At 41.0% G+C, this 25,269-nt stretch overlaps 1 protein-coding gene across 3 annotated transcripts; it reads left to right on the top strand.

Annotated features, from left to right (window-relative positions):
• The first annotated feature begins 409 nt into the window (after positions 1 to 409).
• wdr37 (WD repeat domain 37) lies at positions 410 to 24,299 on the top strand. 3 transcript variants are annotated; one of them, XM_076290443.1, is made up of 15 exons: positions 410 to 560; positions 1,389 to 1,492; positions 1,930 to 2,108; positions 5,054 to 5,150; positions 5,379 to 5,474; positions 7,955 to 8,019; positions 11,575 to 11,710; positions 12,969 to 13,040; positions 13,152 to 13,196; positions 13,718 to 13,794; positions 14,077 to 14,311; positions 14,575 to 14,716; positions 19,953 to 20,087; positions 20,598 to 20,712; positions 21,513 to 24,299. In XM_076290443.1, exons 3-15 carry the CDS (start codon positions 1,971 to 1,973, stop codon positions 21,642 to 21,644), a joined length of 1,485 nt encoding a protein of 494 aa, XP_076146558.1. In that variant the 5' UTR covers positions 410 to 560; positions 1,389 to 1,492; positions 1,930 to 1,970; the 3' UTR covers positions 21,645 to 24,299. The 3 variants fall into 3 exon arrangements, with proteins under 3 accessions (XP_076146558.1, XP_076146559.1, XP_076146560.1); XM_076290444.1 differs by lacking the exon at positions 1,389 to 1,492; XM_076290445.1 differs by lacking the exons at positions 410 to 560; positions 1,389 to 1,492 and adding an exon at positions 4,302 to 4,348 and having other exon boundaries at positions 1,985 to 2,108.
• The last annotated feature ends 970 nt before the right edge of the window (positions 24,300 to 25,269 follow it).

Below are 25,269 nucleotides of genomic sequence, written 5' to 3'. Positions count from 1 at the left end.
TGGTGTTTGTAAAAGGAATATTTTCTACTGTCATGCTCTGTTAGATACAACATGAAACGGTGGGTGCCTCGTCTTCAGGTAGCTGCTTAAAGAGCTGGCTCAAAGCAATGCACGTGGGAAAGCATGTATTTTGGATTTAATAGTTAATACATGTGATCAGACCATAACCTTGACAGACTCCTTTACATTTTATTGGCTCATACGACAGCAACAATTTGAAATGGGAAATAAACACCTCTTACATAATTAAGAACAGAAAGTTTCATGTGAGCAAACACCTGTTGGTGCATTTCTATAAAGCCACCATAGAGAGCATTAATACCCATTACTTTCTGTTTCCTAATCTGTGGTGTGGACTTTTATACTGACACTAAAATTATTTCATTAGCCGGAAGTGCCTGCTTGACAGTAGTTGTCGTCAAACAGGCTAGATACCTTTGACGCCTTTTAGCTAGCTAACGTCAGCTCATCTGGAAAAATCGTGGAGGACAAGCTATTTAGCTTTGAAGCCATTATCAGTGAACAGTGTAAGATAACTGCACAAACAAACGACATTCAATGTAAGTAGAGGAACCTAGTTTCGACACGTGAATGTTTCGTGCGATTAGCTCGATTAGCTTGTTAGCTTTTCGTGACTCCTCGTTTAGGGTAACCAGCTAGCTTCTAGCTAAACAGCTGACCTGCCAAACACGACCATCGCAATATGCCAGAACTGTGTCGTTCAGCAGAAGGCTAACCACTGTAACGCTAACCCTGAACTATACTGCAAACATGGTTGGCTATGTACGTAGCCTTTCAAGATCTGCGAGGATATACTAGCAGATGATAGAACGGCGTGTTACAGTTTCTGACCTTGCACCCAACTATCTTAATGCTTGTTAACTGGGAACGTGTGCAAAATCGAATTTCTCAAGCGCAACGACAACTAGCTTCCGAGACTTTAGTCAGGTTAGAGGTACCTACCTATAATTTCCCCTTGTCTACTATTTAAACCCGTCAAGAGTTCTCTTTTAATTTGACGCTAGTCCTATGTCTAGTCAGCGTTAAACTCATTTTTCATGTGGAATGCGGCCTGTTCTAGATTCTAAGTACCTCAACGTTAGTGGCGAAAGATAACTTCGTGAGACATGACATGCTGTCATATGACATGTTTAGCAGCTAACGTTAGCATGCTGCACAGTCGTGTTGTTGCAGTTTTGCTGTCATCTTGCTCTTTGAGTTTAGCTTTACCCTGCTTTTTTTTATTTGTGTCTGAGCGAGGTTTGTAGTTCGATGTGTCTTTTTTGTTGTTCAAAAGCTTTTATAATCTATATATCGTCGATTATTCATGTTTTTGGTTTCTGCATCCTAGAGTCTAAACTTTATAAACGTTTTTATTTGTTGTTCAGTGGTGGAGAGGCGTCTGACCGACCACCCCACCGAGGCCTTCTCTGCTTCAGTCATTTATCCTGAAGATGCTTCTGCTTTGTCTAATCACTGCTCCTCACTGCTGGTATTTTATTTTGCTTTCACACATTTTCTTTCAGTCAGCACCATTTAACATATTTATCACAAATCCATGCATGTTTCCCACCATCTACATTGTCTACGTCCTCTACGTCCTCAATCCCATGTGCAGTTTTTGTGAGCAGTGTTTGATTTTCTTTTGCTATGGCAGATCCTGCAGTCTAAAATCCAACACTCCTTCAAAATTTGTAGGCTAGCTGCTAGAATTTCACAGTCTGAAAAGACTGACCACAACTGGTGATATTGTCCATATCACCATGAAGTGTTTCAGCATTAGGGTATTTTAAAAATAGAATATGCTTGCATACTGACTGCATGGCTGTGCTAAGGCATGTGTATAATGGCATGATTCATTGTGATGGATGGGAGTAGCAGCCAGAGGGAGACATCTCAGCAACTAGGTTGGATCTTGTGTTTACTCAGTTTCAGGTAGGAAGCTTGTGTGTAGACGTCACTGAGGAGGGATGCCTGTTGAAAGTGGAAACAGCGCAGCCGCCAGACAAGCCAAGCAGAAACGCAAGTCGCATAGCCTGTCCATACGGCGAACTAACAGCACCGAGCAGGATCGCCCTACGGGTCACAGAGACATGCTGGAGGGACAGGTGAGGAAGGCTCTTTCTTTGCCATGCACACAGGCAGGCCTATAGGCCTACTCACACAGGATACATGATCTAACTGATTTGAATGATGGCATGGTAGAATGAAGTAAAAGAGTAATTAAACACGTTGTGCTGATCTCTTCCAGACACAACCATACAACCAGTTACAGGAAGAGAATGTGTTTAAGTGTACTGAGGGTGGGTCCTGTTGTAAAATCTGTATCAGTAGCTATCTACTGGATGGCAGTTTTACAGTATTGAACTGGTTGAACAACATGGTTGACAGTGTTTTGTGTGCACTGTGAGCATGAATATAGAGAAAGAGGACGAGGAAAAACAATTTCAGCCTGCTTCGATTGTGCTGTTACACAGGCATGTGTGTGTTTCTTAAGACATTCTTCAGGTTTATGTCTCCATCTTATTTAAAATACTTATTCATAAGTGAACCATTTGCATTGGAAGCTTAGGCCTACTGGTAATTGTATTAACCTAAGTATTGATAATTAGCCTCATTGAATGATGTCGGTCAATAAAAAAAAAAGTGAATTGTTAACATTCCTGTGTTTAAAAAGTAACTATATTGACCGATGAGCTCTTGTGTTTGGAATTTAAATCCTCCAACATTTGGCCCTGTCTGCCACAGACATTCTTTTTAGTGGTTTAATCATGAACTATCTCTTATGCAAACTGAAAGGCTAGTTCAGTGATAAACATAGCTGACTGTTGTCCAGATATATCCTCACCTATGAATTAGATCTTGTACAAAAGTTTAGTCACTATTCTATATCATTGCTCTTGAAACTTTGTAAATGATGGTTGATTGAAAAGCTGTCCATCAATGGAGTCTACTACACTGAGAGTGTAGTCATGCAAGGTAATGATTGGACAAAATAAATGTATGAGCTCATTTTGCTACTACATTGTTAACACAATGAACTCTGTGGGTAAATAACATGCTATCTGGAGAACTAGACAGCTGGCAAAACAAGTATAATCAGAAACAGCGAAAGGATTCATGCTTAGAAACAACATAATCGACTGTAACCAAGCAAACGACCCCAGACTTACTTCTCACAACGCCTTTTGTCACCACATTAGTAATGTAATTTGGTGATTTAATTACTGATACTATGTTTTAAGGTTGTAAAGTTGCACAGGCACAGGCAGGATTACAGGCACAGGTGCAGTTTCACATAAAAAAATACATGTATTTTCCCCCACTGACCCACATTCAGTGAAGAAGAATGACCAGGTCAGAGCCAACCGGAAGCAGAGTGGGGACAGGTCTTTATAGAACAGTGGCTTTTCAGGGGTGTTTGCTTGGGGCCCCAAGCCAAGGTCTGAGCATGGGCACTCTGACCAATTGATGTAGCACTTAACTGCACAACAACTACCAGAGACAGCGGGACTTGTATTTTGTTTCATGTTGCATTCATCGCTGATAGGCTAGTGGAGGAAGTTGAAGTGAGTCATGGAAAGTTAAGAAACATTAGACTAACGAGGTCCAATCAGGAAGGGTTTCTACATCATCATTTTCAGATGTTTGCTGATTCACTGTCCACATCAAAACGCAAAGCCTTAGTTTTCAAAGTGAAAACGGGGCCGACAGCGTTTTCAAATCATTTAGTGCAAGGAACTTTGAAAATGTCAGACTGAGTAGTGTAGATGATGAGCAAAAATTACACAAGTATTTCAGATTCAGACGAAAACGGAATAGTGTTGATGTACCCTTCGGATCTTTATGAAGATTTAATCGCATTCTTTCTTTGCCTCTGCCTCATCCATTATTTCTGTACAACTGGACAGTGCAGCAGTTGTTATCCATCCTTAGGTGTTGAGATGTGGTACCTGTAAATTCCTGATTGAGTAAGTCTTTAAGTCTTTCATTCCCAGTCAGTGCTGCCATTATATGGGGTTGCCAGGGAGATCTTGACTTCAGCACATGATTGAGTTGCTTTGTGAAAATGAAGGCTAGGAGTGGAGCCATCCCCTTCCCTTTGTGTTGTGTACGTACATGTGGCTTTGACAGACTAGAGAGTTGTGAGCCACACTCGCTCTGAGGGCTCTGAGTGTGGAGGTGTAGATATTGACGAGTGTACACAGTAGAGTGAGTGAGCGCAATACTAATTTGAAATGACCTTTTCTGTCTTTAGTTAAGTGAGTTGTTTTCACTGGAGACTGCTTTTCTTTACCTAGTCTTAATCTTGCTGAAATCTGGGAGCTACATAGTCTTAAGCATGGAGGTAAGTTTATGAAGTAGGATTGCTTTGTATTTTAATGTTGTAGAGAATCATCTAAATGTGAAAACAGTTAGTAGTGTAGTTTCCCTAGTATAGTAGAATTATATCCTTGTGAAAGTGGTCTACAATTAGCTAAGATTAAATATAGTAGGCTTATTTATGGTATAGGCACCTGAAATTGATGTAGAAGGTAATTATAAATTGGCTGTATGATAGACAATGCTCCTTTGCTCACCCTTGCTGAATTCGTAGGGGAATCGCCCAGTCGTTATTTTATTGTAAGGATGATCTGGTAAACATATGTTTGTTGTATTGGAAACTCCTTTCGTGGTATTCATGGGATGGTAACATTACTGTGGTAGATATTCTTGCTTATGTTATCTAACATAAGTCTAAGAATGTAGTGTTTTTGCTCAGTTTAGACATTTTATTGTGTCAACAAACAGTAACATTATCAGTGAAGATCTCCACACTGCTGGCAGAAACAGGTTTTCTTTCACCACCACAGTGAACAGTTAACAGGCCCACGTCCGCCGCAGTTACCCATTGTTTCCTTATTGCAGTAGATTATGGTTTGATATGAAGTAATGTTAGTTTAATAACCAGGTGGCCTGTGTTTCTGAAATGATGTCCATAAACGGCATATGGTTATATCTTGACTTATTGTACGGTATATTACGCATTTCTAAACTAAACTCTTCTCTGTAGGACTCCAAGTTGCCCATTTCCTTGAGGAGTAACCTACTGGACCTTTTTGGACAAATAGAGCGTGAATTTGAAAACCTCTACATTGAAAACATAGAATGTAAGTAAGAATGAAAAGTAAGAATGAAAGGTTGGCTCCAGTACTGCAAAAGTCCACATCTACAGTATAGAACATTCACCATTGTTGCCCCTTTTTTTTTTTTTTAACTCTGTAGTCTCACTTGCACATCATTTTGTAATGTTGTGTGATATTGGTGAGGTAATGTACTCAGTTTGAGAGAGATGTCTTGACTGCTTATGGGATGTTGTTGGAATGTTTTGTCTGCAGTGCGACGAGAAATTGATTCACTCAATGAACGTTTGACTGGTGAAGGACAGACGGTAGATGGAGGAGACCTTACCAAAGGAGCTCTGAAAACCAAAGGTCAGTTTTATTGCTGTTTAACCCTTAGAACCCGATTGACGCAAAGTGCGTCAAAAAACACACCCTTTCTTCTCTGTTACATTGCTCCGGAACCGTTCATCGCAGCGAGATGAAACCTTTATTGCGCGACAGAGCAGAAGTGGGGCTTTCCAACAAGACTACACACTTGTCTGTACGATCAAGTATGAAAATTAAAAAAAATCATGAAATTAAATCAAATTGCATCATATTTACAGTCTATACTTCTCTGCGTTCACCTGCGCACCCATTACTCTCGTTTGAATTACTCGCGAACCCGTGATCGCATCGATATGGCAAGCATATCAGATGAAAGAGGAGACACAGGGCTATCCATTGGTACCATGTTTATCGATCCTTCTGGCTTATAAAAACAGACGATATGACTGCAAAATAATAACGTCATGTACACAAGCCAATGCTGCACACTAATTACTCTCGTTTGAATTACTCGCGGACCCGTGATCAGATAGATATGCCACGCATGTCAGATGAGAGAGGAGACACAGAGCTATCATTTGATACCAAGTACATCCTTCTGGGTTATAAAAGTGTGACGAAGTGACGGCAAAATAATAACTTCATATAGCTGGACTTACCCCACGTTTTTGTCTGTTTTTGTGGGAAAGCATGTTTATAATCCAACGCTATCGTGTGTTTCTCTATGGCAAAGCATGTTCATAATCCGGTTTTGAGATCCTAGCAAATTCCTGCATGGCATCCAATTCAAGGCTCACATTGCATCCCAATTTGTTCAACAAAGAAACACCTTTTTGCCTTTACTTTGTTCATGGCAATGCAGTAATAAGTTGAGAATCATTATGAGTGCCTACACCATAGCCACACGCAGGCTAACACGCAAACTCGGGTCAAGTCAGGTCAGATCAGTTGTCACAGATATTGAGCGCAGAAAGGTCATTTTTCATCACTAAATAAAAAATGGCATTTATTTCCGTAAATCACACACCACATATTTCTGTAAATTGCTCAGCCCCAGAGTATCCCTCCAACATGGCAATTATATTGCCTGATTCAGGACAGTCTGCCCTACACACACATGAAATGCACGTAGAGCTATGAGCTTGCTGTGGTGAGATACATGTCAAAATATAAGATTTTTTATAATATGCTTTTTGTATTTTAACTCTTTAAAAATCAAAATAAAATCAATGCTATTACTAAATTATGGCAGTTCTGAATAGCCTAGACTCTGCTGAAAAAAACAATATATAACATGTGTGTGTGGCACTTACAATGACCAGAATAAATCCTTATGAATAAAGGTAGTGAAAATGCCCTAAAAACAGCTTAGGGTTCTAAGGGTTAAACACTACAATGATTCAATTGACTGGAATCCTCAAGCCACCTGAGAACATGAACTGTTCCAATGTTTCTGGATTTCTGCAACATACCTTAGTCTATTTGGTTTTGATACAAAATAAATTACTTGCTTGCGCATTCCTTATTTGCAGAGCTGTGACCACTTCTTCACATGCACAAATCACACTTAATTGCCAAGATTTAGCTGTGTTGGTAACACTTTATTTTAAGGTTCACATGTTAGCCACTAATACATACCTAATGTTAGCCACTAATACATACCTACTTGTAAGGCATGTGTTACGCAACATTAATCATTTGTTAGGTGTGTATTCACAAATTTCTTGTTCATGACGAATTAGGCCTTTATTCTTGATATAATCTTAATAATGTCCTAGTAAGCCTTGATCTCTACTTACTAATTAGTAGAAAGTACCAAAAGAGAATATGTATAACCCACTAGTATACTGTCTGAATAAATTCTAAATAGTGGGAGAACAATTGTAGAATAAGCAAGTATATGGCTCAACCTCACTGCAGTTCACTGCCCAGGTTGCTGTGTCAAACAGCACTTAACAACTGGGTGATTGGTTCCCATTCTAAAGTGGAAACTGGTTCCTTAGCAGCAAGCACATTATCATCAGTATATGCACCATGTACTGTAATTTTTATCAGAGGGAGAGTCATGCCTGACTTTAGAATATGGAATCAATTCATGACTAGTAAGTACATACTGCATAGGTATTACTGATGATAATGTGCTTGCTGCTAAGGTACCAGTTTTGTATTTTAGAATGGGAGCCAATCTCCCAGTTGTTAAGTGCTGTTTGACACAGCAACCTGGGCAGTAAAATACAGCAATGAGGTTGAACCATATACTTGCTTATTCTACAACTGTTCTCCCACTATTCGGGATTTATTCAGACAGTATACTAGTGGGTTATACGTATTCTCTTTTGGTACTTACTTAGTAGGTAGAGATCAAGGCTTACTAGGTCATTATTAAGAAATTACAAGTCACTAATACAGGCATTAATTAGGTATGTATTAGTGGCTAACATGTGAACCTTAAAATAAAGTGTTAGCTTTTTCTCTTGGTTTTTAATCTAATGATTGCTTCATTCATGATTTTTTTTACACAGCCAGCCATAGCACAAGCCAGCTCTCCCAGAAACTCAAGACCACATACAAGGCTTCCACAAGCAAGGTATGTTTAAGAGTGCATAGCAAATGTCCCCTTCCATTCATGACTCTGAAATTGAGATACATTGTTCTGGGTTTGTCCGTGTGTTAAGACCCTTTGATGTATAGCCCACTGCCAGGCTACATTAGGGAGGGTATCAGTGGGTCCCATAACTAGTCCAAATTGTTTGAAGTTGTTCTCCGCTATGTGGGACTACTTTGCCATCATAAATGACTGGCTTTAAAGAAGCAGTGGTACTCATGCTTCATGAAACTGTAATCCTGTTTGCCCCTTAAGTCTGATCCTCTGGTGTGTTCGCTTGCCCTTGTCCATGAGTAGAACTTAATGCTTTGAGATGTTTTGCCAAGTCTTTGTATAAGGAAGCTTAGTATGATGACATTATGCTCAGTGAAAGAACTTTCTGTGCTCACACAAAAATAAGTATAAGTTGAGTAAGCCTTTGTTGAGTATACTGTACTAGGCTCTAAGATGAAAACAAGATTACTGATTCATTTAAGATGTTTATTTCTCAACAGGAAGATGATGTTTTGTACTGATGATTGACTGTAATTGCCTATGTCTGCAGAGTGGTTCGCTGGTATTGAAATTGATCAATTCATTGCATAGCTCTTGGATTATATGTACGGGTGTTCTGTAGCAGGCTTTTGAATTCCTGTAAGGAATTACAGATGTGTTATGCAACCAGTGCAGCAACTATAGCAATTTGTCATGGCTGTTTACCATTTCAGTTGCATGCAGGTTCACCACAGGTTCTTTCTTGCCATATCATCTTTCATTATTCTAAACTCTGAAATTCTTTCGTCGCTCACTCTTCTTTTCTCTCATTAGGAAACATTTTGATCACAAGTACATTTAAAATGCTCTTTCTTTCTCACTCTTGACAATTTTCTAGCGCTCAAACTCTTTCCATGGCAAAGTAGGTGGACCACGCAACTTCAATGTGGGGAACTGGGAGTTGTGGGGTGGAGACTCATGGGTAATTTCTTTGCTTCACCTTTGTGCCCAAATGCATGCTCATGGCCGAGTGGGCAGGGTCTCTGGAGATCTCTGCCCCCCTCCCCCGTTCCCTGGCTTTTAAAGATTAGGAACACACAAGTAGTGTACAGTATTTAGCTTCAGCGTTAGTTGCTTTTTTTTTCTCTTAAGAGCTTTTGCAGAAAAAAAAAACACTGAAGTAACAGACTTCAGTGGCACAGGCTCTTAAGTAAACAACAAATGTTGCGCCACGTTTTGTGAACACTCAATATAGGTTATGTTGTGCTTGCATAGGCATCTGCAGCTTTTGTTATTTTCACTTTGCCAATGTTTTAGTTGAAATAAAGTTAATTTAAAAATCTAGGTTACATTTCCTCTGTGACCCGTGTGTAGTTGTACCCAGCTTTGCCCATCTGGCTGCTTAGCAGTAAAAACTATTGTGGGTGGACAGAGACCGTATACACACACTGAGTATGGCTTTTCTCATTGTTTTTAGCATATCATTGCATGTGGTGCAAAACCCTGGATATCATGTCTTGTTGATTTTTAAGTGTTTTGGGAGCAGGCGACAATTGCTTTGTGTGGCCTGATTTTGGGATGGCCGAATGAGTTGACTTTCTGCTTATGGTTTGTCTGTTACTGGTTCCCTTCACTGTTTCTATATACGTTTTCAAGCAGGTGGTGTTATGGAGTTCAGTTAAGCTCAGCTCAATTGTTTCAGTCATTACACAGTATAGGCTACTTGTAGGCTAAATCTTATCTTGATCTAAAATGTTAATAGCCAGCCAGCCAGCCAGCCTTACAAGCCTGTAGCCTCTATACCATATAACAGTTGTTTTCAAAACATTATAGCTATATTATGCCGACATATTGAGTACCTAGAAAAGTCTTGAATTATTTTGTGAGGTTTGTTTTGACATGTTTCGTGAAATACAAGGTTTTGCACCCAGTGATGGTGTTATCCTAAATATGCATTTAGTGCCTAAAGCTTGACTTAGCCTGCATATGCTGCTTTCTAAATACTCTATTCAGGCAACCTTTCAAATTTCAAACAAATCAGTCACAGATATACTTTCACCATGTAGATGTTGGTTGAGTTTTGGTAAGGTAGATATCCTCTGGGATACTCCATATGTTTTAAAATCTGATATTTATGGTATTTCTATTTCTGAGTAACTTTTAAAACTATGTACTTTTGGAACCTCATGGTTGACTGTATGAGTATGTCCTCCCTCCAGTCTTTAGTTTGAATGTTTCCCGACAGTCCAGTTTTCTCTACCATTCATCAACACGTTCATCTTGTTTCTTCTACAAGTAGGAACTGTGCATGTAGATCCCTACTGCATGTGGCTTTCCCACATCATACACCAGGATTAGTATTGTTAGTAGTATTAGTATACTTATTGAACTTGAAAAGTTACAGTTACATGAGTTAAATGAGTAAATGCTCATTTGTGTTATCAGAATTGTATGTCCTCTGTGTTGAGTGTGTCAATGGTAAATATTCTCCATATGGGCCCTTTAAAGTAGGCAAAAGAGTTCAAACTAATGGGAGGAGTGTATAAATGGAGATAATAAACAGGTCAGTAATTATGTGTGTATGCTAGCTGTAATTATTAGGAATAGGGATAAAATATGTTAGAAGTGCAACATTTTTTATAATGATTTTCAAATGATCTTTCGTAATAAAATATGTCATAATGTTTGTCAGAGGTTGGTGCAATAGTGTTCTATCAGCTTTGCCAATGGCTGAACTGTATATGGTTTTCCCACACTGCCACTGAAACTATTATTTGCAACAAGTGCCCTATTATGCTTATCTGCAGTTGCTGCTCCGTATTGGCTTGTTTGCTCAGTAGTGTCATTTAAAAGAATGTCTCTCTTTGGAAATGTACTGCTCTCAATACTTCAGGCATTGCCTTTTTATTAAATTCTGTTCTCTGTCTGAAGTGAATAGAATTTCTGCGGTTGTTAATTTTTAGAATTTGTATTTGTGTATTATATGGTTTGAATTTCAAAGGAATTATGTTAAATGTATTGTGATGTTTTGGTCATTCTTTTTCCCCCCACATAATCTGGCTTCTTGGTTCTAGTTGTACTTTTATTGCTGGTTCTCGTTGCTTTTTTAAAATTATTATCATTTTTTTTATAAAATGCGTTACATATTATGTTATTGTTTACCATGGCAGCCTTTCCCTGGCTTTTGCTTCTAAATGGTGCGTGTGTGTGCGTGTGCGTGCAAGTGTGTGTGTGTGTGTGTACGTCCATGTGTGTGTGTCTGTGTGCAAGTATGCATGTGTGTGTGCAAGTGTGCGTGTGTGTGTATGTGTGTGTGCGTGTGTGTGCAAGTATGCGCAAGTATGCGCGTGTGTGTGCGTGTATGAGCCAGCATTTATCAGCACAGGGCCATGCAAACCTGTGCTGCTTTACTGCTTGGTTATCATTGTTTAACTTTAGCTCCAACTCCGTGTGTGTGCGTGACAGAGAGGGAGAGAGAGAGTGAGAGAGAGAGAGAGGTGCTTGCATCTTGGTCTCTACTGGTGTGTTCTTGGGCCCTATTTACAGAACTGCTTTACTCCACAGATTGTCTCCAGTTTCAAAGCCACCACATCCCGTGCCGTTTGTCAACTGGTGAAGGAGTATGTGGGCCACAGAGATGGCATCTGGGACCTGGCCGTCACCCGCTCCCAGCCCGTTGTTCTTGGCACTGCATCAGCAGGTAGAAGGCCTTCGGCAGTGCATAACTAAGATTCACAATAACCAGGCAGTCTTGCCTTCGGCAGTGCATAACTAAGATTCACAATAACCAGGCAGTTGAAGTTCTGTATATATTTGAGATGATTTTTTTTTTTAATTATCCATCATTGGTTTGGCATCACTCATTCTGATTCAAGCATAACAATTAAAGCAATTATTTTCTCCTGAACTAAATCTACATTAGCATTTTGAATGGAATTTCATGTGTTAGAAAGTGGGTTTTGTTTACTAAAACAAGAACTTTGTGAGGTTTGAATGTTTTATGTTCTGCTGTTTTATTAATAGGTGATTTGGAAACACAAGGAATGTAAGTTTAGATTATTGCCTCATAGGCTACATTTTCCAGCTGTGCAAACAAATAGGCTATGATTTCATTGTTTGAACAATGTGATTACTTGACATTTTGTTAAAAGGTGAATCATAGTTTTGGATGTTCTGAGCTAGGCCATACTTGGTTATGATTGTTTATTTGGGTGTTCTGTCAGTCATCTATCAAAAGCTTTTGAAACGGTTTATCCCAGAGGGATATGCATAACCCCAGGTGCTTCAGTATGAAGGGTCTTTAAAGACCTGTTTTCTTAGTTTTGAAAGAATACTCAACATCAAAATGCTGCTGCAAAATAGAGCCTGAAAAAATGCGATAAGAAAAAGCAAACGTCCTTATTAGGGCCGTGCTGTTCTCTCAGCATGTTGCCTATAGACAGGTGCTGCATCAGGAGAATGTCATGTGATAGTCTTGGTTTTGAATGTGAGGTATATTTTACACTGAGGAGCATCATGCTGTGGCCTAATATGTTATAATAGTCTTTGATGAGATCCTCTGTACGCTCACTGTGGTGAGCTAACATTAGGCGTTGACTCATTCAGGTCTCTGTAACAAGTTGCTGTGTCTGATCAGTATTACTGCTGTGTCTTTTATTATGCTTTGGTGATTATGTTAGTACAAAACTGCAATGTCAATCATAATCAGTTTAGTTCTTATGAAGACGTAGGTATAAACAAAACATATTGAATTTAATTTCAAATAACTAAACTAAAATTGTTGTAAAAGTGTAAAAGTGTTTTTTTTGTGTAGAATATCCTTCGGGTTCATTTGTAATATCACTTGCATGTTACTTTTTTATGTGAGCCATTTTGTTTGACGTAATCAGATATTGTGCGTAGTTTGTGCATAGTAATGATTTCCATCACAAGAGTCTGATGTGCATGTGTGTTGGCAGATCACTGTGCCATGCTGTGGAGCATTGAGACTGGCAAGTGTCTTCTGAAGTATGCAGGCCATGCAGGTTCAGGTGAGTGCCTAGCTGTCCTCACACAGGAAGACCAGCCAAGTGAATGTTTCTTCACTCTTGCATTCTTAGGATTTAGGTGTTTAATCGAAAGTTTTTATTTCCCCCCCGCAGTGAACTCCATCAAGTTCCACCCCACAGAGCAAATGGCTCTGACAGGTAAGCTAGAATAGGAAACAGTTTTTTTTAACAGTATATGTTCAACATGGAGACTAATTATAGTTGTAAGAGCTCTTGCTTTGACCATTACTATTAATATTTGGACATATCTAAACGGTATCTATACCGTTTACTGTTCTATCCACCTTATTTCAAATGAATTTGTCAGTTTGTGGTGAATCATCTCTGCATCCTTGTTTGTCAGTGTGGTTGCCTCTAGCTAAAATGGGAGCGGTGTATTGGTGGAGGTGTTACTAGAATTCATACATGATTAAGCCTGTGACTCAGTCTGCAAGTGAATACAGGTTAAACCCCCGCCTCAGATATGCCAAAGCAGTGAAGTATCAGTATGCTTCTTACCATTGTATGCGTGCACACACACACACACACACACACACGCAGGCATGCAAAGAAAAAATGGTGGGAACATTTAATTAGTGCTCTGAGATGCTTGGATAACAGACTGTTTGTCTTGTGAAGTGAGGTTCTCAGTCCATCTGTGTGTCTATGTCTCTTGACAGCATCTGGGGATCAGACAGCTCACATCTGGCGCTACATGGTCCAACTGCCTCTCCCTCAGCCTCCAGCAGACATCAGCGTGAGTGCCGTTCCTACCTGCCTTTACTCCCACTTTTCTCCCTTCTACACATGGGCTCACTCCCTCTCCGCCTGGAGCCCTGGAGTATCAAGTCTATTAAATCAGATGGAAGCAAAGGCCTTGAAGCAAAATGGCTGCCTCCCTCTTTGCTTGTGTTGTAATTACAACAAAGGTGCATGATGACAGGATGGCTGAGATTTACAGGACCTCCTCTAACTTGAGCCCTCTTTCTCTCACTTGCTGTGTTGCTGTGAACGCGCTGACACTGTGGGCCTACTACAGGTGTCCTGTGACGACGACGTGGACTTCTCGGACAAGGACGAGGCGGATCCCGAGGGCGACGGGGTGAACGAGTGCCCGACAGTGCGAGTGGCCACCACCACCCTCAAGAGCCACCAGGGTGTTGTCATCGCTGCCGACTGGCTGGTTGGAGGGCGGCAGGTGGTCACTGCGTCCTGGGATCGCGCGGCCAACCTGTACGAGGTGGAGACCTCGGAGCTTGTCCACACTCTCACAGGTACTGCCACCGTTCCTTTCTCTTTTCCTTGGACCGATTTCTATTGGTCGAACATCCTCTGTACTGATGGAAAAGGGAGAGTTAGCTTTCTCTGCTGTTTTGTAGGCATATTCTTAATACTGAGACCTTAGCTAGAGATAATATTTCTGCAACCATGGACTACAGCAAATCCTCTCGTAAGGGTCTCTTCGTGACATTTGTAGTAGTGTTGACTGTATTAATTTGTGTGTGTGTGTGTGTCTGTGTGTGTGTGTGATGAGCAGGTCATGACCAGGAGCTGACCCACTGTTGCACGCATCCTACCCAGAGGCTGGTGGTGACCTCTTCACGAGACACCACTTTCCGCCTGTGGGACTTCAGAGACCCATCCATCCACTCAGTGAATGTGTTTCAGGGGCACACCGAGTGAGTTCTGCACAAACACACAAATAGGACTACATGCTTAGAATAACTCACCATTGCAACTAAATGTACAATTACGTTCTCCTACATAATTAAAAAAAAAACTCAACTGTGTTGTTGAATGTTTCAATCCTGCACTTCTTTGAGTTTGGGGCAGCCGTGGCCTACTGGTTAGCACTTCGGACCTGTAACCGGAGGGTTGCCGGTTCGAATCCCGACCAGTAGGCACGACTGAAGTGCTCTTGAGCAAGGCACCTTACCCCTCACTGCTCCCCGAGCACCGCTGTTGATGCAGGCAGCTCACTGCGCCGGGATTAGTGTGTGCTTCACCTCACTGTGTGTACACTGTGTGCTGAGTGTGTTTCACTAATTCACGGATTAGATGCAAAGACCAAATTTCCCTCACGGGATCAAAAGAGTATATACTTATATTTATACTTCTTTTGACCACCACCAGATGGCAGTGTAGTATCTCAGTTGCGTACTAGTTCCCCAAGGTCTCAGCCTCTGCCAGCATTGACTGTTTTTAGTGGCAGGCTAACACATACTGATGACTTGCGCTAGCCTAACACCTGCAAACTCTGCAACTAGAAGGACCGGATGAAACGTGTTGAAAACGGTCTCCACTGATAAATATCACACTTGTTAACTTGGAAATGAAGTCCAATGTCCAAAATCCTGAACCACCCCTTTAACCTACTATTTGCTGTCACTAACAGATATTTTTTTAACCCCCCATATCCCAAAAATATGTTGCGTTACTTGGCCGCACAGCGCCTGTCAGATCCTGCTAGAACATGCAGAACATCAAAATTAAAGTACAAATTAAGTTGTAACGGTATGTTACAAACTTATCCCGGTCCTCTCAAAGTGGCTTGAAATGTTCTCCTTATCTGCCTCTGCTCACACTTTATTTGGGCTCAAAACTGGCATTTTTTGTTCTTTGACTTGACCTAGTGGCCAAGTCCTGTCTGTCTTCATCATTCCTGTTGATAGCGTTCTAATCGTGAATTTATTCTGTGTATTAGTTTGAAAAAATTAACACATGAATATTAAATTAAATGAAATGCCTTATTGTCATTAAAATAGAATAACGGGGTAGCTATTGATATGACGGGATTTTTACAACTCTGTCTGTCAAAATGACAGACGGAGGAAAAGTGTAACGTGACCTCCAATGCATATACACGCACACACTCACTCACACACACACCCCCCTCACCACTCTTGAGAAATGGCAGGCCTTTCACTGTCTCTTAGCGGCGACTGCTCTTGAAGCCTGTTTGATTGGCGACGGATTACATGCTGCTCATTAAGTCTTCCGCCAAACATGTCTAATTCCTGTGGATTCTGGCGAGTAATGCTCTCCAATAGACAATCGTGCTAATGGGATTAGTCGTCACAAAGCTTCTCCTCCTCCCCTTGGCCCCACTTCTCACTCACTGTGCTGTGACACGAGTGTGTCGAGTCAATTACTCCTCCATCACAAAAATGAAAGTTGGAAAGAAAAGAATTAACAAGGAAAAAAAGAAAGACGTTTTTAAAGGAAAGAGAAACGACACGTTTGAGAGTTGAGATGCATGGTATTCGGTGGGTTGTGCTACTCCACCTTTGAAAGTTGTGTTACGTTGTGCTACTCCACATGCCTGGATTCCTAGTGAGTGATGGTCACTTTTGGCTTTTATGTTTCTGAACATTTGGCTTTTATGTTTCTCTTATTCCAGCTAAGCTGAAGAAGCCCTATAGAAATGACTAGAACTTCAGGTGTGTTCATTGAATTGCAGATATGCAGACATATTGACAGTTGGTTGATCTTTTTTCTCATTGTGAGTTCATGGCTATAGCTTCATGGGTTAATGTGTTAAAAGACTCCTGAACTTGTCACAGGCCAACTCTAGTGAGGTTCAGTAGTATTCTGACTTTCATATTAATCAGTCTGCGCCAGAATGCTTTAATTATTTCCACTCTCTTGGTCAGCAGTACAGTAAGGGCTGTCACATTATTACAAAATTAACTAATTAATCCCACAGTATTGCTGTGATTAATCGTCATTCATTTCTTCTTGTCTAATGAAGTTTTTTAGTAATGGATATTAAAATGTAATATCATGGAATTAATGTAAACAAGAAATCCATATAATGTTAAAGTTTTATCCTTTTAATTTGAACACAGATTCTACACAGAACAAACCAACAGATTTTCTGTAAAACCATTAGTTATTTATTCGGAAAGGGAGATTATTTATACACCATAACAAACCACAGACCAATATATTAATTACCAGTTGAATTTCAACCATGTCCACAATAGTCCATGTAAATCTGGCTTTTTAGACAGAGAGAGAGAGAAAGAATTCAAAGACCTTTTTTGAAAATGAGCATGCTTGTTCTACTCTTATCAAAATGTTGGCTAGATTTGAAGCCCTTGCTAGCATGTGATACCAATAGGTGCGTTGATTTTGGAACCATGGACTTCATTCTAGCTGTGGAGTTGAGCTTAGTGCAGCCTCTGAAAGTTAATGAGGCTCAATTGCTGTCGCCCATGATTAATTTGTTTTTTGCACATAATAGACTGAGTGATGCTTCTCAGAATGAAGCCCTGAGGTGATATGTGGTGTAGCCACAGATAGACAAGTCACACATAGGTACCCTTAAGGGTTAGAAAGCTGTTGTCATTGTTGTCACACCCTACTAGAGGGGTTATTAACAGTCACTGAGAAAGTACAAATTATTCAGAGTTAGTTTGAACTCTTAACATGTTGTGCATACAAAGTGCCATTAACAACACAAGCCTCCACACCTACATGGTAGAAAATGGCTTGCGTGGAATGACTGGAGTAGTAGTAGCAAGCTCTTTCTCATAGTGCAGTCCCTTATAATCTCTAATGGCAACAGCTGTATTGGGCTGATAATACCCATAATTACCTCTGTAATTAGCGTTTTTTAGTGTATAGGCCTGTTAATTAGTTGATACTTGGATGTAATCTGGTAATGTATCAGCAATCTGCACATTCAATATTTTCTTCAGTTTGGTTAAAGCATTGAGAAGCAAGTGTAAAACATATACCCTAGGTACTGCACAGCAGTGCGGTTGATCAGATTTGCAGGGCACATTTAAGCCCAGTTTGGTTACCGTAAATACTGCACTAGACCTGTAGGCTCCGGACAGGCTAATATTTCACTGATGAGGCGAAGTAATTACAGTCATTGGACAGAAGCAGCCTGGCAGTAGAAGGGAAGGGAAGGGCCGGTAGCAGACTGCTGCTCAGTAGCCCTCCGAGTAATCGTCCAGTGATTGGGCTATCACGCTAACAAGAGCAAAGGGGCGAAGGACGAGACGCGCTAAATATGCAGAAGACAGGGGAAGCCACAGATTTATTTATTTATTTATTTATTTATTTATTTAAACTTTTTTTCAAATGCCATTTTTGCGTTTCTGTAATTCAACATATTTTTTTCCACCTTTTTTTTCAGTTTTTCAGCTACATTGGTTGTATCATCTCCTACTTACTGTGTGGCCAAAACACATCCGTGCGTGCAGGCAGACACACACACTCTCACACACTCACACACACACACACACTCATCACACACACGATGCACCCCTCCCCCAAGCCCATCCTAATCACCCTGACCTTACTTGTCAAGGGGTCTCAAGGGGGGAAGGAAAATTAACATCGAAAAAAAAACTAAACATGAGTGTCATAATACGATTTTTAATCAAGGTTTGAATTTATTAATCCTCTTTCTTTCTCTACTGTAGTGTGTGTGTGTGTGCGCATCTGGGCTGGGGGTGGGGAGGAGGGGGATGTACAGTGTCAGAAAGCATTTCCACGGTGCACCACAGATTTCTCCGCCCCGCATGAGAGCCTCTGTGTAGGGTCTGGCTCCTGGAAGGGGGGGTGGGGGTGGGTGGGGTGGCTCGCTCTCTCCAGTGCTGCAGCCACCCCAGCTCCTGGTTCAGAGCAGTTAATTAAAGCCTAATTTAATGTCAGTTTAAATGAAGGGGGAGGTAGGGAGCGTGCACCGCCCGGCTCGCTTTACTAGCTCTCCTCTGGGCTAATCTCAATCAGCAGCTGGAACAGAACACCACAGCCAATCCCTTGATTTTTTTTTTTTTTTTATTATTAATATATTGTGTTCAACTGAGAAGAGTGGAGGAAAGATTGCAGGGGGAGGGCAAATTGACATCGGCAGCTGACATTATAAATGAGAGATATTAGGCTGTATTAAATGAATGTGTGTGACCTCTATAGTATGTGTCTGAGCTGCAGGCCAAGGGAGCTGAGCAAGGGGTTTCAGGAGTTGAGTGTAAAAATCTGTCTGTGCTGTAAGTTGTGGGTCAGTCTTGCTTTTCTACATTTGCTAACTGTTTTTTTCTTAGCTGCTAAACTCTACTGCTGTTATTATAGATTTTGGAATGGAAATACAGCTCTGGGAAAAATTAAGAGACCACTGCACATTCTTCTGATGTCATCCTACGGTTGCTGAGTGACATTTGAATGAGTTGATGGCCATATTCAAATTTGCAGTGGTCTCTTAATTTTGAATATGACCGTCTACTCATTTGAATGTTACTCATTAAGCGTAGGATGACATCAAAAAAATGTGTAGTGGTTTCCAGAGCGATATGTACGTGAAGAAAGTTGGCGCAATCTAAATGTAATGCCATTTCAGTGAAACTTTGTCGGAAGTGGCCAAATGGCCAAAGTTCTACTCTCTTTTTTTGGTCACGACAATCATACTTTTCCTGCACATCTGTTATCTCTGTTAGAAATCTGGAAGAGCCTGCATGTTAGCTCAGCGTGGGTCTATAGATTGATCTGCTGTGCAGGGTGGGGCTTATGTCTATTCCGTCTTTGTGTGACTGTATGGATCGGCGCAAGGCAGTTTAGATAACCAAATCCCTCTGCTCATCATGAGGGTTTATGAACATTTCTGACTGTTCCTGAGCCAGTCAGCTTTATTGATTGACTGAGGGCAGGAGTAAAGGCTAACCAATATGATGCAGCAAGTGAGATTGAGTTGTGAGATTGCACACGTGTGTGTGTGTGTGTGTGTGTGTGTGTGTGGTGTTTGGACTGGCAGAAGGTTTGTCATCTTTGATGACTTGTTTTTGAGGATGATGAAACTGCTGGCTTATGTATGTATGTATATTTGTACAGTATGTATGTGTGCATGTGTGTGGTGTCGTCTGTGGTTGTATTGATGGACCCTCTGCTCTGGTGTTTGTCCTGCAGCACGGTGACGTCAGCCGTCTTCACCGCAGGAGATAACGTGGTGTCTGGAAGCGACGATCGCACTGTGAAGGTGTGGGATTTGAAGAACATGCGGTCGCCGATAGCCACCATCCGTACGGATTCAGCTGTCAACAGGTGACACAGGATGAGTTTAAATAGCTTTGTCATAATCCATTTCTCAGAGAGCTCTGGTTACATATACAGGTACATCTAAAAAAAATTGAATATCATGGAAAAATTCTTTTTTTCCCCGTAATTTATTTCAAAAAGTGAAACCTTTAGCTCTAATCAGCTAATGTAGTCAAAACAACTGCAATGGTTTCTTGAGCCTTTCATATCTCAGTCTGGACAGGGCAATGGACTTTTCCATGATATTCAAATTTTTTGAGACATGTAATGCATGAACCACACAGCTTTTGAAACTTTTGATTAGCTACTCATTCAGGACTTTTCACCTCTGTTCTAAATGTAATAACACAGATCTGATCAGAGACTGATTGTTAGATAAAACAATCTCCTCAAAACCTACATGACGTAGCAGAGTTATTGGACTGTTAATGACTGGGTGGGTATTTGGGGAGCTGAGAGGTGCCTTTGAACAGTTTCCTGTGGGAAGTTTGACTCGGGGCTCTTGTCACTCTGCAGGATAAGTGTCTCCGCTACGCAGAGGATCATTGCACTCCCACACGACAACCGACAAGTCAGGCTGTTCGACATGACGGGCGTACGACTCGCCAGACTGCCACGCAGCAACAGACAGGTGTGCTAGTACACACACACACACACACACACACACACACACACACACACACACACACACTTACACTTGCTCAATGGTGTGTTTCTCTCTCATTCTGTCTGTCTGTCTGTCTCACACACGCACACACAAGCACACTTACACACACACACTTACACACACACACTTACACTTGCTCAATGGTGTGTTTCTCTCTCATTCTGTCTGTCTGTCTGTCTGTCTCACACACGCACACACAAGCACACACACTCACACACACACACACTCTCACAAAGAAAAAGAAATAGAGAGTGAGGCTAAAAGAGGGAGTGAGTGCCCCAGAGAGAAAACTGGAGTGGGAGAACAGAGTGACTGCATTGAGAGTGAGCGTGTGTGAGCATGTGCCCACGAGAGGGAGAAATGGAAGCTTGTTGAGAAAGGAAGTGTGAATGCTGAAGATGAGGATGAGGATGAGGTGAGCTAAGAGTGTGAGGAGCCCGAGGAATTGGAGCTGGGATGTCTCTCGGTCTCTCTCTCCCTCCCTTCCTGTCCCTCCTCCATCTCCTCCGTCTCGGCCGTGAAGAGGGTCTGCTGCGGTCAGCCGTGCTGACACTGCTGTGGTGGCTGCTGATACCAGCACTATGCTGATGCTCAACCTGATCTCTTCACCCTCCTGGCCAAAGGCAACCGGCCCAGTGGGCTGCTTTCTGTGTCCCTGCGTTTGCAACTGAAATGGAAGATTGATCTAACGTTACCACATCAGGGAGTTTTTTTTTTGTTTGTTGTTGTTACTTACAGGTTATTTGTTGACTTGTTTTGAACAGGGCCACCGGCGCATGGTGTGCTGCTCCGTCTGGAACGAGGAGAACCAGGCCTGCAACCTCTTCACCTGTGGCTTCGACCGGCAAGCCATTGGCTGGAACATCAACATTCCCGCCCTCCTGCAGGAGAAGTGAGCTGCCGTCGCCGCAGCGCAGGCCTGCCGAGTGCCACCCGCCGGCGTCCTCTCACCCCCCCCCACACCCCCCCATGCTGTTCATCCGCGCCAGGGCACAGTCCTTCTCCCCCCAACATGCTCTCACTCACTCACTCACTTACACACGTGAGCGAAGCCTCATCCACAGTCTGCAGCCAAAACTGTGTGTTACGTAGGCTCATACTAAGACATTTATTGTGTGTGTGTGTGTGTGTGTGTGTGTGTGTGTGTGTGTGTGTGTGTGTGTGTGTGTGTGTGTGTGTGTGTGTGTGTGTGTGTGTGTGTGTGTGTGTGTGTGTGTGTGTGTGTGTGTGTGTGTGTGTGTGTGTGTGTGTGTGTGTGTGTGTGTGTGTGTGTGTGTGTGTGTGTGTGTGTGTGTGTGTGTGTGTGTGTGTGTGTGTTAGAAAGGGAGTTTGTTTTCCTACAGGATGCTTCTTTCCATCTCATTTGACATCATCCTATTTGGTTCTGTTACTGTTACAGTCGGAGAATGGGATCCTATTCTTTACTTCCTGTAAGCTGTCTGAAGCAGACAATGAGGATCTATTGTACAGCGTGTCCCGTTATAGCTATTCAACATGCATATCTGTCTGTCCTCACCGTTTGCCATTTACACCAGTCCTGTCCACATGGGTGGGTTATGAGCAGATGTATTGGTGAGAACATTACATGTCACCACAGTTCCTTTGAGATGAAACACTTACATAAACAACAACAACACACTCCGACTTTGATGTAGATCCCTTCGGCTCTGTGGCCATCTCTATAGACACGCATGGACACTAAAAGCAATCCATTGTTTCACCATAAGCAAGCACTTCAGCAAGGTTATTTGGGCTCTGTGGTGTCTTACAGTATGTGTAGAATTGATTTCTTTATGCTGTATTAGAATACTTGGCCATTATAGGTAAACAGCGCTAATGTATAAAGGATCATCTGTTGCTTAAGTGCCAGTTGGTGGAGTTTGTTCTTCTGAGCTCAGTCAAACCAATTACATTCAGCTGTGAATATAGTCTTCTGCCTTGTCTTTTGAGAAGGTACTTCACATAAGCCTCCTTGAGAACAGTCAAGGAAGTAACTCTTATTTTTAGAAGGAGGCGGTGCAGTCAGTCAAGGTGTGTTATCCTGTGAAAACAGAGCTCTAGGGCAAGACTCACCGTGCTGTTCTCATCAGCAAGGAAACATTAGAGAGAAAGCAATGTTGGAAAGTAAGTAATGTTAATAGCGTCCTCCCCATAGTCGAAAGAGGTGTGTGTATGTGTGTATGTGGCGGTAGTTTTGGTTTGCCTTGAACAATCAAGCCTGCAGTCTTCGGAGTTTGAGGGCAGACTTTTAGAGCATGCTTAAAAAAGCTGTTGGACCAATCATGTGCCATCTCATGATCACTGCAGAGTTCCAAATGTAGGCCGCTGTATAGAGTGAATGGTATGGGATTGGACTCGCACCGTTTATGCTACTGTTCACACCTTGTTACACTGTGCCGGACAAGCAGTTTGATGTTTACCAATGTTTTATCACTGTTGAAATGCAATTCATGTAGAACTGGTCAAACACCATATTTCCTATATAGAGCTAAAGCCTTAGCCCTGGGTGTTCAACTCAAGTTAATCAGCACAGATTTAAAAAATGACATTAAAACTTGTGTGCATGTTTGTCAGCGGTACGGTCTCTAGTTCAGGAGAGTTTTTCGCCACAGCATTAGCAGACTGGCAGTTCATCTGTACCGTTTCTTCTGTGTTCATTCCACACCAATGTTTGTCAATGTAGATGTTTGGAATAAAAGGATGTATGTTCTCTGATGTTTCTCAACCATGACTGTCAAGTGCTCCACACATCTATCAGCAAGTCAGATATTCATGTTAGAAAGCCTTTCTCTTCAACATCGTGCTGTTATGTTGGCAGCTTCTACAGAGCAGTGTTTTATTTTTTAGGATTAATATGCTGTAGTATGAAGCAAATTCACGTTTTGTCATTGATAGCAACTGCAGACACTGGTGACTAAATAGTCTAACAGCCTATTGGTTGGTGGACAGAGCACAGGTATTTTTTCTTCAATCTTTGCCAACAGGAATGTAATCTAACTATTGTGCATCTTAATCTAAATTGGGTTCGGGTGAGAGATCTTTAGAAGACCGTGTCTGATATAGTCATGTGGCTGATTTCAGTGCTTTCTGTCATGGCATCGTTTTCTGAGCCAGAATATCAGAGAATCAACCTCCAATTCAGACTCTTAATTTGTAGCATTATGGTAATACCAGTAGTCTCCACACATAACACCAGTCTCCAGTTTTTCTATTGTAAACGTATGTTTTGATGTATGTGAGAAACGTGAAGATGTATGTTGTGGGAAACCTTGATGGTAAAAAAATGTAAATATGTTAACCGAGCCTCTTAGGGGCTCATAAAATGAGTGGTTGTTTTGGATGTATCTGAAGTCAATTAAAAAATATATATATACATATTATCTGTTTTACGAGCTGAATGTTGTACACGTGTGCAAACAGTGGCTTGTAAATTCCAATAAAATGTTTGCTTTTTGGACTGAGATAAGAGGTCATCATACCTGCAACAATTAAAATGACAAATGTTGCTTTTGGTGTGCCAGTAATACTGCATTTCAACCACATTTAACAAATATTCGTGTCTGTGTCTGTCTTTTGTAACCTCATCTCCTGATCAAGGTTCTGTATTGCTAAATAAACACTGCATAGCCATTGAGGTCATACTGTGAGGAGGAGTTTGATACATCTGAGACAGCATGAATACAGTCTCAGATTTATCAAAACCAGAAAAAGAAAGACCTTTATGTCTACATTACATTGTAGAACAAAACTGAACATTAAAAACTATGAAATTACACACAAGATTTGTAGTAAGCAAAAATTTATATTTCAGGCTCCTCAAAGCAGACAATTCTTGCTGTATTTATAGCATTTCAGTAGTTGCCTCTAAGCTACAATATTCAAGAAGAAGAAATTATCAACTCAGGTTTTATGTCATTTTATTCACATTAACAAACATTCAACTTTCAGGTATTACTGAGGTGCAATGTACAGACCTTAGCAGCACATTTTCTTGTGCTAAAATGTACAACTTACTTTGACGTATAATTTGATTTTACTATCTTTTTTACAATTTATTTATATTACAAAATGTACAGTAAATATTACAATATTGCCATTCAATCATGCCATGACTAAAAAGGCCTATCCATATAGATACCTAAATTGGTCTGCATGGTGCTTGTTCCAATGAATTTGTGACCTCTGAAATATTACAACAAATCTTACTCCTTACAGACAAGACTGTGGTAAAGGTGAATTCACACAACATGTGTGGCACAACATAGATTGAGAGTTGAATAACATGGGGAAAATAGAATAACATGGGAAAATGGGTATGTTTATATAATATGATATTAAGGGTGATAATAATAGAAGTGAATACTACAAATTATGGGGGAAATAGATATGGTACTTTACACATTAAATCTGACCCAAGAATTGCTACCCAAAAGATTGGTCATCACACAATGTCCTTTGTGACAGTGGCTACACAACGTTTTTTCAAAAGATCTTTAAACATATTACAGAAAAAAAACAGCT

The sequence above is a fragment of the Alosa pseudoharengus genome, unplaced genomic scaffold (assembly GCF_046254945.1).
Source record: "Alosa pseudoharengus isolate Yale_2024_CS ecotype anadromous, Long Island Sound unplaced genomic scaffold, YU_APseudo_1.1 YU_APseudo_1.1_scf_18, whole genome shotgun sequence".
NCBI lineage: Eukaryota > Metazoa > Chordata > Actinopteri > Clupeiformes > Clupeidae > Alosa > Alosa pseudoharengus.
This window is presented reverse-complemented; position numbering and strand designations above follow the sequence as displayed.